The 17156-nt window shown below is 42.1% G+C and overlaps 1 protein-coding gene across 7 annotated transcripts in view; it reads left to right on the top strand.

Moving 5' to 3' along the window:
- Positions 1–17156, top strand: part of TRAK1 (trafficking kinesin protein 1) — a 126032-nt gene that overhangs the window by 62587 nt on the left and 46289 nt on the right. For all 7 annotated transcript variants that reach the window (XM_063452093.1, XM_063452091.1, XM_063452088.1 and 4 more), the window contains 3 exons: positions 7448–7564; positions 8768–8868; positions 11500–11608. In XM_063452093.1, coding sequence (XP_063308163.1) covers positions 7448–7564; positions 8768–8868; positions 11500–11608 — 327 coding nt within the window. The remainder of the gene's footprint in view (positions 1–7447; positions 7565–8767; positions 8869–11499; positions 11609–17156) is intronic.

Raw genomic sequence — 17156 nt, 5'->3', positions numbered from 1 at the left:
CATATGTCAGTCGGGGTACCTTGCTGTAGAGGCACCTCCCAGTGAAGATTAGGAAGAAAAATATGTTCAACATAATTAAGGCTGCCCATAGAGAAACATTGTAATTGCCGTTCCTGTGCATTAGGTACCTCAGTGCATCTCTACGGAGAAGCATTTTATTGGCTGAGATCACGTGTCGCCAATGGAGAAAAGGTTTTAATAGTTTTACTTTATTTTTTTTTTAAGTCTCCTCAAGGGCCCTTAATCTAAAAAGCCCCAGAAAACAATTACATTTTAAATTACTTGTGTTTTTATATTGTCGGAGTAATCCTATGACTGATAATACATCTTGACATCGTCTTTCCTCTGTCACTTGCAGCTCATTAAAAATCAATTTTTAAATAACGGCTGGATTAAGCTTTGCATATCTGTATTATTTGTTCATGTGCAGTATAAACCAGCTGTTGAACTCAACGGTGAATGGGACTATCATTGTACAAAGCGCAACTCTACTTTTTGGTGTTTGATACAAGTACAGTCAGCTCAATCCCTGAATCCTGTTTCGGCTGATTAATTACTTTTTTGGGACTTGGAAAACCAATTAAGCCGACTGACTTTTTCTAAAATTCTTAAAGGGGTTTCTCCAACCATTTTATTTTTTTATCTTTAATTGGAATAATACCCTATTTGTATTATTCTTTAGGTACCCCCTAAAAGAGATGCCAGCGGTAGGCGACTTCTTCCAATCATAGAACCTGCAACAGTGGCATCAGGGACCTAGATGCCAAGCTAGCGTTTTCTTTGTGAGATCTGGAAAAATGAAGCGTGTGGAGCCCGTGAACTGAACTGGGGTTTTCGCCCGCACTGCTTATCTTCGGCATGTGCAGCCCTCACCAACTGTGCTGCAATCAAAGAGGCTACTTCACCCATTTCTGTGGGAAAGTCCTCCGATTGAATATGAGGATTCATTACCATGGGGCGCCATATTGGTCCATACAGCCTGTTGAGTGTATGAGGCGATCGCCGATATCATTGCTAGTAGGCACCCTATCCGCCTTGGCTTTATTTTGTCTTTAAGCCCATTTTGTTGTTAGCTGGCCTAGTGAGGTGTTCTCTGTGCAATGGGTGAGTTTTGGAAAACTGCTGTTTTTGACGATGGCAGAGCTGAGCTCCAAAAGCATGCGCCTGCTCAGGTCTTTTGCTGGCTCTGCCCACTGGACCATAAAATTTACCCGTGTCCAACCCTTACCCTAAAGCGTTCTATGAATCGCATTAACATCAATTCAGGAGATTATTAAAACTTGTACTTATAAACTTCATACATAGGTCTGTGTGTTTTGTTGTTGTTGTTGTTGTTGTTGTTTTCTTTTACTACCTAAACCTATTGTATGAATTGCAGTGCACCTGGATCAAGGATTGTGGTTATCAGGATGGGAAGCAATGAGACATCTTGTGCTTAAACAGATATCAATATACCACCTTAAGAAGTGCATATAAAACAGAACAGGGTTTAGGCAGCATACTACTTGACAGTATCTTTTGATGAGCGTTTCCATAATGGCATCATCCAGGTACAATATTTAGTACACCGGGAATCAGTCCGTAAACGAAGTGCAAACATAAGATGTTTCTGTATAGTAGACGTGTAGACTGTTAAACCAGTTGAAGGTCAAAGTATTTGAAGTGTTCCAGTGAAGTACAAACTTTGTTTTAAATTCTTAACAAATAGAGTAAATAAGGTATTTGATAAGCGTTATAATTGTAGATTTGAAGAATAAATTGCTTTTGGAATTTTAGGAAAAGTACAGGATAAGCTGGTGGGGACTGCAGAGTTAAAGTTCATGGTTATCAATTATTTAGAGGACATTGATATGGATGTGCCAGATATTTTTTCACCATGTAGATAACACAAAGCATTGGATAGCTGTCTAAAGTATTGGGTGATAAAGAATTTCTTGTTTAAATGTTCTCCACTGCTAAAGTGAGCAGTCATAAAATACATTAACTCTTTATTTTATAGCTGTTTGTGGTGGGGCCAACATCATTCCTTTTTATATACAATGACACTACACAATTTTGCCATAGTTTTTTGTACCTGGAACAGGATTCAGTAGTAAGTAGCTCTATATAATAATTTTTGGTATATTTTGTGAGACAATAAAAGGTAAGTAATGGATGACTTTGCAGTAAGCCAGGTTGTAGAGGGCAAGTTCAAAATACCTTTTATTATATTATTAATGTTCTCTCCTCATTACTATTGTGTAATCAAGCAATGAGTGAACCTATGATGTAGGTAATTGTGTAATCAAGCAATGAGTGAACCTATGATGTAGGTAATTGTACAGGGAGATTCCTTGTCCTGGTTTTCCTACAAAAATTTTTATAGTGTTGCATTTATCAATGTGGACCTTTTTTGCCAATCTAAATATTGGGAATGCATAAACCACAGAAATCACCACTATAAAAAAGGAACCATGGGGGGGCGGAGCTTAGCTTCCTAGCAGGGTGGACGTGCTCCACGAGTGCTCCTGCACACCGGCGACTAAAACGGGGGATATACCCCGATCCATCGCTCACTCACTGCAGGGAAGGTGCCTTCTGAGTGGGGGAGGCCCAGGGAATCGTTTTGATGCCAGACACACACCCGTACCCCATCGGGTCCCCACGATTCCGGCCTGAGGCCTAACTGCGATCGAGCCAGGGAGAGGCGGCCGCTCTCCTGGATGGTAACCTCGCAGGTGATACCCGCACAGTGCTCACCTCCAACCCCCCCCCCCTCTGGACCGGCGGGGGTCATCCCGGTCCTCGCTGGGGACGATCACCCCCACATCACGACCAGCACGAGAGACGACTAAAACGAGGAGAAGCAACCAGGCCCTGATCAAGATGGCGGCACAGACACGGCCTAACAGGAACCGTATACTCCACACGCCACCCCAGCACATAGGGGTGTTCTTTGACAGGGTTTGTGCCAGCCTGTGGACCACGCTATACACTCAGAGAACGGCCTACATGAGGCCGATACAGGAGGTAGCAGCATGGATTCGCCCGGCAACACAACGCCATTTTGGCGGAAATCCCCCTCCACGCAAGCACAAGTGGGAAAAAGCCCAATTAAGGCATCAGCTCCTGCACCCTAACCGACTGTTGCCAGCCAAGTCCCTGAACCAGCAGACCGGCACACCCCGGACCGATTATCGGTCAACACTCGCATGCTCACCGTTTAGTAAGCAGCAGACCCACTCATCACGGCAGACAGGGGTGGCAAGAAGGCACGTGATTAGACTCCCGGATCCCCGGGACTGCTACTCCCAGCATCACCACTTGGACGCACGGAGATCCATAAGCCCACAGCATCCTGCCTCACTTCGGGTCCCCATCACTGATGACCGGATTAAAAGCAATATGATCAGTCACTGCATGGACTACCTGCTCCAGCACACCAGTGGCGTAGGGTGAAGATTTGCGGTAGCCTCTCCCTACCACCACTTCGGTCGGCAGAGCAGAACTAAATAAGTACTTTCTTGCTTATTTTATTATTTTATAATCATCGGTCTCCAAAACATAGACTGAACTGCTTACATTAGCCTGCTCTTTCTGCTGTCTAGAGACGACAGGAACTGTTTGTATATAAATGCTAGATCTGGTTAACTACACCCGTACACTTTGCATACTAAGCATCACAAGCGTCTGCATTACCTTGCTTATTTTAAAAATGCTACAAATAGGCAACCTTGTACACATACCCACACGCTTCCTAGCCTCTCTGTTTAAATTGCCCACAAAATGCTCACTTGTTTCAGCAAGAAATGTCGGTACAGGGCTTTAGTTAAAAGTACAAGTATCCTGTTTCTGTTAAATATGTTAAGCCTTGGCTTCGCTTTACTTTAGTCCAGATAACTGGCATGTTAGCCACGGAATTTAATAACCTATGCTCCCTCAGCAACAGGGATGCCCAGTTTAAACGATCTCACGATATTACGTTAAACTAGCTACGACACGTTAATTAAAAATAGCGAGCGCATCAGATAAGCATGCAACCCTACAATACTTCAATAGTGCTAGCTTGTTGATGCTGTATGAATAACCTACTCCGCCCCCCCCCCCCATCCCTTAGCTGATATATTGAATTTATTATCGACAAATCTGAACTGTGGTTAAGCATAGTCAGTCATGCCTAAGCATGTTGTGTAACGCCTATCAGACAGGGTACATGGCATGCCTATTGATTCGACATACGTGTAGTTACCATAAGTTTATGGACACTCAACTCTAATTCATAAATGCCTCACGAATATAAACTTTGAAACACGCAGTAGTGGCAAGTACAGATGCCCTGATAGATGTTGCTCCACTATAATGTATAAGCCTATAAATTACCGTCTAATTTACTGTATATGGTATAAAGTTACTCAACGACCTGCCACACTTAAAGTTAGATTCAGGGGGCAAGCAGGGTGCACTACATCACAGACAAACCTAAAGCGAACTTAGATATGTTATCCTATGCTGTTTCATATAAGCAACGTTTACTCATGTTCCTTTCACAATTGTACATAACAATGTTATCCTCTTTATGCTAACCTTCATAGCTACTTCTCACTCTGTTGAACTAACGGTTTAGTTGAACACACCAATTATATAAAAATGTGCGAATTCTCACGCCATGGTTTATTCTATGTACAAACTGTATTACGCTGTTGTGGCGTAGATTGATATGCCTGTAATCCCCCGCACAACAAAAATAAAGAATTAAAAAAAAAAAAAAAAAAAAAAAAAAGGAACCATGATCTGTTGTCATGTGCACAAGCCATTTAACAACTACAGCACACTTTAGCTATTGTGGTCCACCATGTAAGTAGTCAAACCGTTCTTATAACAGTTTGACTTCCTAGCAGAGGTTCGGCTGGCTCCCCGCCTCCACTACTTCCTTTAGAGAGCTGGACACTCTGTCTGTGCAAAACCTGATTGTGTCAGCTCATTGGCTGAGAGCGATCAGCAGACACGTTAAGCCAATGAGCTGGCCCTGCATTGCAGGACCTTGCTGAGGAGCGCTAAAGGAAGCTTCTGCTTAGGAACTTCTGGCTCTCTATTGTAAGTAGTGAAGGTGGGGAGCATTGCCTGTAGACCCCAGGTAATAAGTCAAAACATTTGAGTGCTTACATAGTGGGTGGAAGGGTTACTAGGGCACTTCTGACACCATAACCATTACAGTATCTTCTCACCACAGCTCTACTCTGCCCATGGGAGATCATCACTCGTGATGTTCTATGGGCCAATACAGTGCTTTCCTATAGAGAATCATTGGGGCACGGCTCCAGCAAGCAATGAGAAACCCTCTCTTTTGCTTGGAGTAGTTGTTATCGATGAAGCTTATCAGTGTGCTTCTGGAAACAGCACTTTTATAAAATAAGTGGAAAGAGGGGACATTCTACTAACTTCCACAAACTGAAGAACTTCAGCGTTTTGGAGTGTTCATAAAAAAAATGATCAGTTTACAACATGGATTATTGTTAACTATTTATTTTTTTATTCTTTATTTTTGATATGCAGGTAGTTACAACAGTGCCTGTATTGCCACAACAGCGTCAGCAGGCTTGATTTTATAGTCATAGCGTAACATTATTGTGGCATGTTGGGTTTGCATATATTTTTAAAACCAGAAAAAGTAACGATTCAAGATATAAGCGTTTCATAGGGTGTAAGTTTTGGTAAACGGCTTAATACAGGCTAGGTTCCACTATTGCTTGAGAGTAATGATTAGGCAAACTGTGTTTGTCATGAGAAAATATAGTAGAGTATATTTGCTAATCAAGGTGTAGGCTGATTGCAGGCTGAGCTAGTGTGTTTAAAGTGGTGGGTCCTGTTAGGGTCTACTAGCTAGCAACATTGCAACTATGTGTCTGCTCAAGTGTGTAAATCTAGGCTTTACTAGAATGTCATATGATAGTAATGTAGTTATAGGGTACTCTCACATAACCAATAATAACTGAGCATTTGACTTTGTTTTTTAAGTCAATACATATACTATAAGACTGCAAAATTGAGGCAGAAATAGGGAAAAGCAGATCAATATGAGAAAACAGATCTAGAAATGGAGGAGGAATTTAGTGAATGAGAACCATGTTCAGCAACAGTAAAGATTCCTCTTTACAACAGCTCCTCACCCGACGCCGCTATTGTGCTGGAGCAAATAGTCCCTTCTTTGGCCCGTTAGGTTAGTCCTCCGGGGAAGGTGCCACGGGATACAGATGTAGATGCTTTCCTGTGCCCTATTGATAAGTGCCCAGTCCAGCCGCCGGGTCAGGGCTGTGTTGCGTTTTGTAGTGCTGAGTGGGTGCCGTGTGACCCTGTCGGTAGTTTGCAGAGTGTTGGCCCCCTCCAGAGCTCCATTTCGATAAGCAGCTGCGGGGTGGTGTAGAAGGGTTACGGAGGCGTTGTGTTGCCAGCGGGCGGCATGTGGACCTCTCCGGTGTCCCTCTGTGTTCCATGCCTCCTGTGCAGGTTACGCTTTGCAGGGCGAGTGGGCTTTTGGCGATGTGACTGTGTTCGGGTCACCTGCCTCCCCTTTCCCTTCCCCGGCACTGCTTTGGATTTTTCTGCAGGTCTTATCTTTGTTTTGCCTCGCTGCGGCAGGTCTCTGTCTCTTTGGCTCTGGTCTGTGAAGAGAGCCGGTGCCATTAGTCTGTAGATCCCCCTTCTCCCAGCGGCGGAATGGTTGTGGCTAATACGTGTGGATTTCTTGCTTGGTATGTTCGCTGGTGTGTTGCCCTGCTGCTCTCTATACGCTAGTTTCGCCCAAAAGGCGTCGAAGAAGGCATCCAGCCGTGTCTGGAGATCAGTCCCCTCTCTGCCGTCATTGTGGTCGCACGTGGCGTCCGCCATTGTGTGGGCCTGTGCGGCTAGGGGTTGCTTGTGGGGCTCCTTTATCTGCGTCTGCTGTTGCCATGCTGCCTGACAGGGTTGGACCGGGATCACCCCGCCGGTCCTAAGAAGGGGGAAAGGGCGATCAGTGGCTCAGCGTCCCGGGCGAGGAGAGCGTCCGCCTTCCCCCTGCCCCTTCCACCTCAGGCCGCCGCAAACCGCTTCAGGTTTATGCCCGTGGGAGACTCTTGTGACTGGTATCGGGCAATTCGCCAGGGTGCCCCCAGCTTGGGTAGCATATCCCGGCATCTTTTCAGGCTTCAAGTCAGCGAGTATTTCCCCAAAATCCGCTTTAGTGTCGGGAGCTCCTCTGCCATGCGACTGTTCAGTGTGCAGGTCAGGCCCCGCCATTGTGTTAAGTATTTTACAGGTGTTTGGGTGGCTCTTGACCATTGCCTTACTTTTTCTAAAAATAAATGTTATATCTTTTTCTCCATGCACATCTTAAACAGTATGCTCTGCTTTTGTCTTTGATTGTAAATTGTATCATATTGTTGCTATAAATACTGAAATATGTTGCCTTCTTTCTTGTTAACCAATGCAGAAAGAGCGGGATCTTGAATTAGCTGCTCGGATAGGCCAGTCTTTGCTGAAGAAGAACAAAACACTGACAGAAAGGAATGAGTACCTCGAAGAGCAAGTAGAACATATCAAGGAGGAAGTAAGGGTTCTGACCATTCTATACAAAATCAGCCTAATGTTAATTTAAATGAATTCACTCTTTATTTACACTTATTACAAGGCATCGTATATAGTAGTAGATTTCTCTAATTGTATTGTCATATTAAGTATATATCTTCAGTTGCATACAGTGCACTGTGTTCCATTAAACGTCTAATGACTAAACCTGGGTGTCTTTTACAATAGACCTGTTTGAGTTGTGTCGAAGGGCCTTCATTAAAACACCTCTACCGTTTTCTGAACCCTAAATGTCCTATACAAAAAGCTTGAGTCCTATCAGATGGTGAATTAAGAAATATACTGATCTACAACAATATTTCAAGAATACATTATCGGTGCAATTTCTTTTGAAATCTGTATAGACTGCAACGTAGATTAATTCTGTGAAGCAGCCACTACTCTGTATTTTCTGTAATCCATATCGTACTCAGATCTTTTCACTACTGTCTGTCTTTTTATGGCCCAAATTTAATGTTGATGTTGTGCCGAACACTGGCAAAAGCAATACTATGTAATTTTATTACTTCAATATGTGAGTTCCCATCCTTCCTGAAAGACCACTTACTGGCACGCCATTATAGTAATTGTAGAATAAAAAAAGCAAGATGTGTATAATCTATGGCAAAAATTGGAACAATCTGACACAAACAACCTGGTTTTAGAAGATGTTTCAAAACCTATCGTGCAAACAAGTCCGGCTTGCTCAAAATATGTGCTGCTGGAAGTGTTTAGATACACACCTGCTGTCCGATGGTAGGGACACTCCCAATCAAAGGCCATTGTGAAGAAAAGGATGCATTGATTATATCAAAGTACAAAGTGCAGGTGGAATATAAATAGATCTTTATTAGCTTAGCTTTTCTATTTTTAATAAATATATAAAAGATCTGAAAAAGTGTCCAGTATTTCATAAATATAGTCTTGCACTAAGAAACACTTTGGTTTCCAAAACGTTGGTTTTGTTTAGATATGTATTACAAATGTTGCTTATTAGGTACTTTTGAATGGTGGTGGGCCTGAGCCTTCTGACCGTAAAGAGTTAATTTTTAGCCTGCATTGCTATTTGCTACTAGCTGCTTATTGAATAACTTTCTCTGCCTCCCTTGTACTCTGATGAACTCATGCTGATGTGGTGTGTTTTTATTTTTTATTTTTTTTTCTTCTCCTTTCTTTCTCATATCAGGTTTCACAGTTGCGTCATGAACTGGCTATGAAAGATGAACTGCTTCAGTTTTATACCAGTGCTGCTGAGGAAAGTGAACCAGAGTCCATCTGCTCCACACCGTAAGTCACCAGATATAGAGAGAAACACTGCTGACCTCATCTGAGCAAAGTGCAGGGTGTTCCCTGAGCATGCACCTCTCAAACAAAACATATTTCAATGTGGTTTAGTGAAAGGTAGTGAACTGGTACTGTCATTTAGACATACTGGAATGAATGACACATGGGGCTTGTGTGTATTAAATGGTGTAATGCATGCACTTTTTCATAGTGACTTTACTCTATCCCATAATCTTCTGAGAGTACAGCTACCCCATACTGTACTCTGATTCTCTGAGCCCCTGCTGGAATTAGCTTTTCACCTTGGATCCCTACCATACCACAAGAGTTCATAGTCTCCTATTTGCAGTAAGGTGAAAAGGAGGCAAAAAACTCAAAATTTATTTAGATTAAAAAAAATGTGATCAGTTGGTAGTGTTTTAGCTGGTATCTCTTCTGCTACAAAGATCCTTATTTCAGTAGGTCTTTGCATTTACAATTCTTACTGCCCCCATGTTTGTCTTCGGCACCCTGTTGTGCCACTCCAGCATTCTTGCGCATGCAGTGGATCTGCAAGCCGCGACCTATGTTCCTCTACTGCCTTCCGCAGTCTGATCAGGAGGCAGACACTTCCGGGTCTCCAGGCAGGGGTAGGGGTGCTGCACACTCTTGGCACCCCTCTAGTTATGCCAATTTGATGCCTAGTGTAATTTCCAGTTCCTGGGGAGCCATGTCCTTACTGCAACCTCATCTCCACAATTTTTGGTGTCACAGGGATGACATCGACATTCAAAGTCTACCTTAATTTTTAAAGTTTTTAGTCCCCTGATCTTTACTATGTTGTGGTTTTCTCTTAGATCTTCGTGTAGTGCGTTCTATATAATTACAACATTTATATGAAATATTATAAGTACAATTTTGGCTTATTTATTGACCTTCCTGACCTGGTTACTTCCATAATATTCCCGTATTTGTTTCCCTGATCTTGGCTAGTATTAAGTTTATGCTATTTATGGTTTTGTACATTAAACCCAGCCATTCTAAGGTCCGTTAATACATACTTTGTGTTCATATTTTCTGGCATATTATGTCTGACATGACCTAGACTTTTAGGTTGGGTAGTGTAGCTGTGACACAGTATTTATCACTGTTATACAGGTGTGAGAATAGGTTTGTGTTTTTGTTTTTAGTTTTTCTTTCTTTCTTTCTTTTTTTTTATTATATATGTATATTGGCTTGTAGATTAGAACTCTCCCTTTTTCTTTAGAAATCGTTATCACTTGTTTGTTACTATGTTTCCAGCACAGTTGTCATTGCATGAGCAAATATAACTTTAATAGACGTGCAAGACGTGATTTATGTAACTTTGTTGGAAATGCAAGATTATTTTCGTTTAAATTCCCTTGAATGTTATATTCTAATTAATTCTTGAAAATAAAGATAAATGTGAATAGGGTGAAATTTACCAGCCTGCTATGCTCCTGATACATTGTGCCTTTTTGCGTTTTTTTTTTTATAGTTTTTGAATGTAGATGCACATGTATGTAAATCATGCCTTGTCTTCCATAATAGATCTTTCAGTTGCTTCACTTAATAATAACTTCACATCAACATATTCTGCAGCGCTTTCCAATTATAGAATGTGGATATTTGTCAATTAGTAACATACTTATTAACCAAGATGAGATGAAAATGAGTATACAATCTGAGATATAAAATAAAGGCACAATTAGCCTGGCATAGACTTGTGATCCTGTAGTCATCCAGCTAACGTTCCATCCTATGTTAAAGGATCACTGTAGTGTCAGGAAAATAACCACCCTCAGGGTCCCCCTCCCGCTGGGCTGAAGGGGTTAAAACCTTCAGCAGATTACCTTATTCCAGCGACTGGCTCCCTCGGCGCTGGTGACCTCTGCTCCCCGTCGACGTCGGCTCCCTCTGCCGCAAATGCCGCACGCGCATTCAAGCTGTCAATAGGAAAGCTTTTTTTAATGCTTTCCTATGGACGCTCTGCGCGATGGAGGCATAATATGCCTCCAGCGTCGCAGATGCGCCTCTAGTGGCTATCCGGAAGACAGCCAATAGAGGCTGGCTTAACCCTGCAATGTAAACCTAGCAGTTTCTCTGAAACTGCTATGTTTGCATCTGCAGGGTTAAAACCTGAGGGACATTGCACCCAGACCACTTCATTGAGCTTAAGTGGTCTGGGTGACTATAGCGTCCCTTTAAAAACTAGTTTGATCACATATTGTGTTTTTGTCCATTATAGCTAGGGTCATTCACCTAGTTCATTTCCTGTGAATAATAATCCAAAATTGTGAAATGCCTCCTTTTTCATTAGTGCTTGAAACAGCATGGAAATATCAGATGAATATGCAACAATGGAGGAATTGTCTTATTACATTATGCAGCCTCTAACTTGTTTCTAGACAAGGCACTGCTTTCTAGGCACTGCTATTGCTCAGTAGAAAGGTGCATTTCAAGTACAATAGGGAAAGCATCCACAATCAGTCCTACTGGTCACTAAACTTAGTGGGTTGGTGTTTGATATAGAACTTTATTGTAACTGTGGGAAGTGGGGGCAAACAACTCACCCCAAAAATGCAAGTTAAAATTGTTCTAAAGACTTGTGTGCTTTTTTTTTTTTTTTCTTAGTTTGAAGAGGAATGAATCTTCATCATCCGTCCAAAATTATTTTCATTTTGATTCACTCCAGAGAAAATTGAAAGACTTAGAAGATGAAAATATTGTTCTCCGTTCTGAGGTTAGCCATCTTAAACAATAGTTACTCTGTTATCATTGATCCACATATCTGAAATTTTAAATAAACACCAATATTGTGGGTATGTTTTCTGCACAGTCATTTAATCATACCTCTCAACCGTTCATATTCTCCTACACTTTGTTGCAAATTGAAAATTTGGGAATTTTTGGGGGAATTTTTTTTATTGGGAATTTGGTTGTTTTTGTCTAAAATGTGAAATACACTTGGCATTTTTGTGTTCACTAAGTTGACCTGTCTGACCTGTCTAAGGTGAAAATTGACTTATTTGCATTGAGATTTTGCATGTTACTCCACTATGAGAGAACTCTGAGCTAGTCCAATAATGTTTTCTGAATTCTCCTGTTAGGTTGTGTCTTTTATAAGTTTAAAAGACCACTAAATTAAGCCAAACGTCTTGAAGTGTAGTGGTCTGGGTGCAGTGGTCCTTTTAGTTTTAACCCTGCAGTGTAAAGCATTGCCTTTGTTTAGTAGACACAGCAGTGCTTACGTTGCAGGGCTCAATACGCTTATAGTAGCAGTCTACCGGACAGCCACTAAAAGTGCTTCCGCTGTGAGAACCGAGTCAAACTATATTCTTACAGCTGAACTCCTATAGGAGCGCTGCCACATTTTTTTTTTTATTTTTTTTTTATTTTTATTTTTTTTTTATTTTTTTTTTAGTCCCCAATGCTCCTCGTGGGAGGGTTGGATTGGACTTCTAGAAGCGTTGACTTGATGTTGCAGGAGCCCGATCGAGCTGCTGTAGGGGCTCCATCGTGTCAATGGGGTAAAAACTTTTTTTTTTTTTTAAGTAAACCCTATATTTTAATTTGATTTAGGTTGTGGTGTGGAGTGGTCTGAATCTAAATAAAGAAAAGAACACTATACCTTTTAGGAATGTAGGTTTGTATTCCTAACTCTGTAGGGTTTCTTTTATATTTATATTTACTTACTGGTACATTGTTGAGCTGTCTGAATTCAGATATTCTTTCTGTTTATATTTTTTGCCTAAATCCTCATTGCTTAAACCTTTAACTACTGAGCACTTGTTGACTGAAAAATATTGGTAGAACATTTATTTGAAGCAAGGAATGCATGGCTAGCATATACACATCCTAACACAATGATTGTGTATAGATTTTTGTTTGCAGATAAACTTAAACATTTAAACTATGTAAATTTACACCATTTAGTTTTATTTCCACTTATTCGTTAATCCTTTAAAGCAATTCTCAAATATTTTTATATATAGGCAAATGTTATAATATATCACACACAGAGTCTGAAATGTTGGTAAAAGCAAAACTGCAATTTTTCTCATATACAGTACGTGTGACAATTTATAAAAATCAAAGATGGTCCAATACACTGCTCTTTCACTGTAGGGCTAACACTCATTGAAACTTTCTGTACTGAAAGCAGGGAGTGAGCAGGCATTTTCAGAAACTTTTCAGGAAATTAGATCAATGACTACTAGTGGCTTTTGGCAGAGAGATTTACTCTTCTACAGGCTGGTTGGTAATCATGCATGAGGATTAGTGAGATCTGATGGAAGAGATTTTATTACTTTCTAACTGCAAAATACATGATCATACTCAATTGGGGTATTGTAGGTTTTAAATTAGAAGAAAATAAATCTGAGGCTATTTTTCACAAAGTTTTGCGTGTTTAGCAGTACCCCTTACAGACTCTAAAAATTAGTGTGTGTGAACTGCCTTTGTGGGAAACCTCTAGATTGCCAATATGTTTCCCTAGGTTTAACATTTTTGATGTGCAATGGGGTCCAAGTTGGTAATGTACCATAACAATCTTTCTATCTTGATCACTCTTATTCATCCAGTTGAGATGTTACGGATGGCCTGAAATTCATGCACATTTTAATCTCTGGCTGACTGTTTTTAAGACTATTGGATCGGATTGTTTGCAATTTCCTGGAGTAGGAGTTAATCAATACTGCCTAAACATAAAACATAAAGTGAATAATAAATCTTAGAATATCACTTTCTTATTGAGCATTTTTATTTATTTCCTTAACTTCTGTAGCATGAAGCATAAACTGGTATGTAGCGACACCAAGTGTCAAAGACTGGTAGCACATTGATACCAATAGAGACTCAATACAACAATAAATCGTTCACTATTGCTTTTTCTGAGGAGTGCAGCATTTCTAATGTTAATGGTATCATTTTGAACTTTAAGGGTTATTCACTAAAGTGAAAATTCAAAGTAAGTTTCAACATAAATCCAGTTTTAATATTTTGACCTTAACCCCTTATTATTATTATTATTATTATTATAGCAATGTATATAGCGCCAACAGATTCCGTAGCGCTTTACAATATTATGAGAAGGGATTTAACTATAAATAGGACAATTACAAATAAACTTACAGGAACAATAGGTTGAAGAGGACCCTGCTCGATCGAGCTTACATTCTATAGGAGGTGGGTGTAAAACACATTAGGACAGGAATTTGCAATCAAATAAGGTGGACTGCCCTTTAGGAGAGGGCAAGAGACAGGTATGTGAGGTAGGAGTTAGTCTTGGAGGCCATATGCTTTCCTAAAGAGATGGGTTTTAAGGCACTTCTTAAAAGATGCAAGACTAGGGGAGAGTCTGATGGCGGTAGGCAGGCTATTCCATAGGAAGGGAGCCGCCCGCGAGAAGTCCTGCAAGCGCGAGTTGGCCGTACGAGTGCGGACAACGGACAGGAGGTGGTCACGGGCAGAGCGGAGAGACCGAGAAGGGACATACCTATGGATCTGTGAGGAGATATAAGAGGGGCTAGAGTTGTTCAGTGCTTTATAGGTGTGAGTACCTTGAATTGACTCCTATAGCATACAGGAAGCCAATGTAAGGACTGGCAGAGGGGTGAGGTGTGAGAGAAACGACTAGAGAGGAAAATCAGTCTAGCAGCAGCGTTCATTACAGACTGTAGGGGTGCAGTACGGCTTTTGGGAAGACCAATCAGGAGAGGGTTACAGTAATCCATGCGGGAAATTACCAGAGCATGGACAAGCTCCTTGGTAGTATCTGGTGCAAGAAAGGGGCGGATGCGGGCTATGTTTTTAAGATGGAATCTACAGGATTTGGCAACATGCTGGATGTGAGGCTCAAAGGTGAGACCAGAGTCAAGTATGACGCCAAGACAGCGCGCTTGCAAAGATGGACTGATGTTGGTACCACAAACTTGAAGGGAGAGCGAAAGAGGTGGATCAGTATTAGGAGGAGGAAAGACAAGGAGCTCAGTTTTTGAGAGATTGAGTTTCAGAAAGCGGGAGGACATCCAGTCAGAGATGGAGGAAAGGCAAGCAGTGACACGTTGCAGGACGGCAGGGGAGAGGTCCGGGGAGGAGAGATATAGCTGGGTGTCATCAGCGTACAGGTGGTAGTGGAATCCAAAAGAGGTAATAAGTTTGCCAAGAGAGGCAGTATAAAGAGAAAATAGAAGGGGACCAAGGACGGAGCCTTGGGGGACTCCAACCGAGACAGGGCGAGGGGAGGAGGTATCATTAGAAAAGGAGACACTGAATGAGCGTTGGGAGAGATAAGAGGAAAACCATGAGAGGACAGAGTCACAGAGACTGAGTGATTGAAGAGTTTGAAGAAGGAGAGCATGATCAACGGTGTCAAAGGCCGCTGAGAGGTCAAGAAGAATTAGTATGGAGTAGTGGCCTTTGGATTTAGCTGCGATTAGGTCGTTAGTGACTTTGATAAGGGCAGTCTCTGTAGAGTGGAGAGGGCGGAAGCCAGATTGAAGGGGGTCAAGGAGAGAGTTGGAATTGAGGAAATGAGACACACGGGTAAAGACAAGCCTTTCCAGAAGCTTTGAGGAAAAAGGGAGCAGGGATATGGGACGGTAGTTAGAGAGGGTGGATGAGTCGAGGGATGTTTTTTTTAGTATAGGTACTACAGTGGCATGTTTAAGGTCAGCAGGGACGATGCCAGAAGAGAGCGAGCAGTTGAAGATGTGTGTTAGAGAAGGCACGAGACAAGTGGAGAGAGATCTGATAAGGTGAGATGGGACAGGATCGAGCGGGCAAGTGGTGGGGCGAGAGGAGCAAAGAAGAGCAGCCACCTCTTGGTCAGTAGCTGGGGAGAATGTCTGAAGGGTAGGAAAGGCATGATCTATGTGTGATTGAGAAACAGAAAGGCAAGGAGGGGAGAATTCTTTCCTTAGCTGTTCAATCTTGTCAGTGAAGTAACATGCAAAGTTATCAGAAGTACAGAAGTCCTTAAGGACACATGACGTGTGTGACATGTCATGATTCCCTTTTATTCCAGAAGTTTGGTCCTTAAGGGGTTAAAGGATCACTATAGTGTCAGGAAAACAAACCCGTTTTCTTGACACTATGTCATCCTTGGGGGACCCTCACATTCAGGGTCCCCCACCCATGGCGCTGAAGGGGTTAAAACCCCTTCAGCAGCTTACCTTAATCCAGCGCCAGGCTCCCTCTGTGCTGGTGACCTCTCCTCCCCTGCCGACGTCGGCTCTTGAGTGGAGTGGAATGCGCATGGGCGGCAAGAGCCGCGCTCATGCAGACACACACCATAGGAAAGCATTTCTCAATGCTTTCCTATGGACGTTCTGCACGCTGGATGCGAATTTCGCATCCAGCTTTGCAGAAGCGCCTCTAACGGCTGTCAGGAAGACAGCCACTAGAGGTTGGATTAACCCCAGGGCCGGACTGGGGATACAAAGCAGCCCTGGAAAAAAAAAATCTATGCCAGCCCCATAAGTCATTGCCCCATATATTGCCGTATGTAATATGTAAGGCAATGTCTTGCCACCCCAGATGGTTAAGTAATATATATATATATATAAACAAAATAATAATTTAGGCACTCACCCCTGAATAGTATTCCAATGTATCTTGCCTTTGGTGTATCCGACGTCCTCAATATATATCCAGCGGTAAAGTGGAGCACTCAAAAGGTCTTTTAACAATAGTGAATTTCTTTTTCTAATATATAATATTGGTCCTTTTAATTTAATAATACATTACGCATACTCACATGCAATGTTTACATTGCTTCCTAGTGACACCTCTAGTGACAGTCACTCAGACAGTCACTAGAGGTGCTTCCTGTGTCAGTGCTGCACAGTGTGCAGCTCCTTTGCAGCCAATCCTATGGCAGAGCATTGGATTGGCTCAGATCATCATGCTTGATGATCTCAGCCATAGAGGCAGGGCCAGTCGAGGGGAGACCAGCACGGCGTGGGGAGAAAAAAAAAGGTGAGTAAAAACACTTTTTAAATACACACAGACACACGGATACACCATGACACAGACACACACACAATGACACAGACACACACACAATGACACACGCACACACACAATGACACACGCACACACACAATGACACATGCACACACACACCATGACACACGCACACACACACCATGACACAGACACACACCATGACACAGACACACACAATGACACAGACACACACAATGACACAGACACACACACACACCATGACAAACACATACACACACACACACACCATGACACAGACACACAATGACACAGACACACAC

This window comes from Pelobates fuscus, chromosome 4 (assembly GCF_036172605.1).
Source record: "Pelobates fuscus isolate aPelFus1 chromosome 4, aPelFus1.pri, whole genome shotgun sequence".
NCBI classification, from domain to species: Eukaryota; Metazoa; Chordata; class Amphibia; order Anura; family Pelobatidae; genus Pelobates; species Pelobates fuscus.
This window is presented reverse-complemented; position numbering and strand designations above follow the sequence as displayed.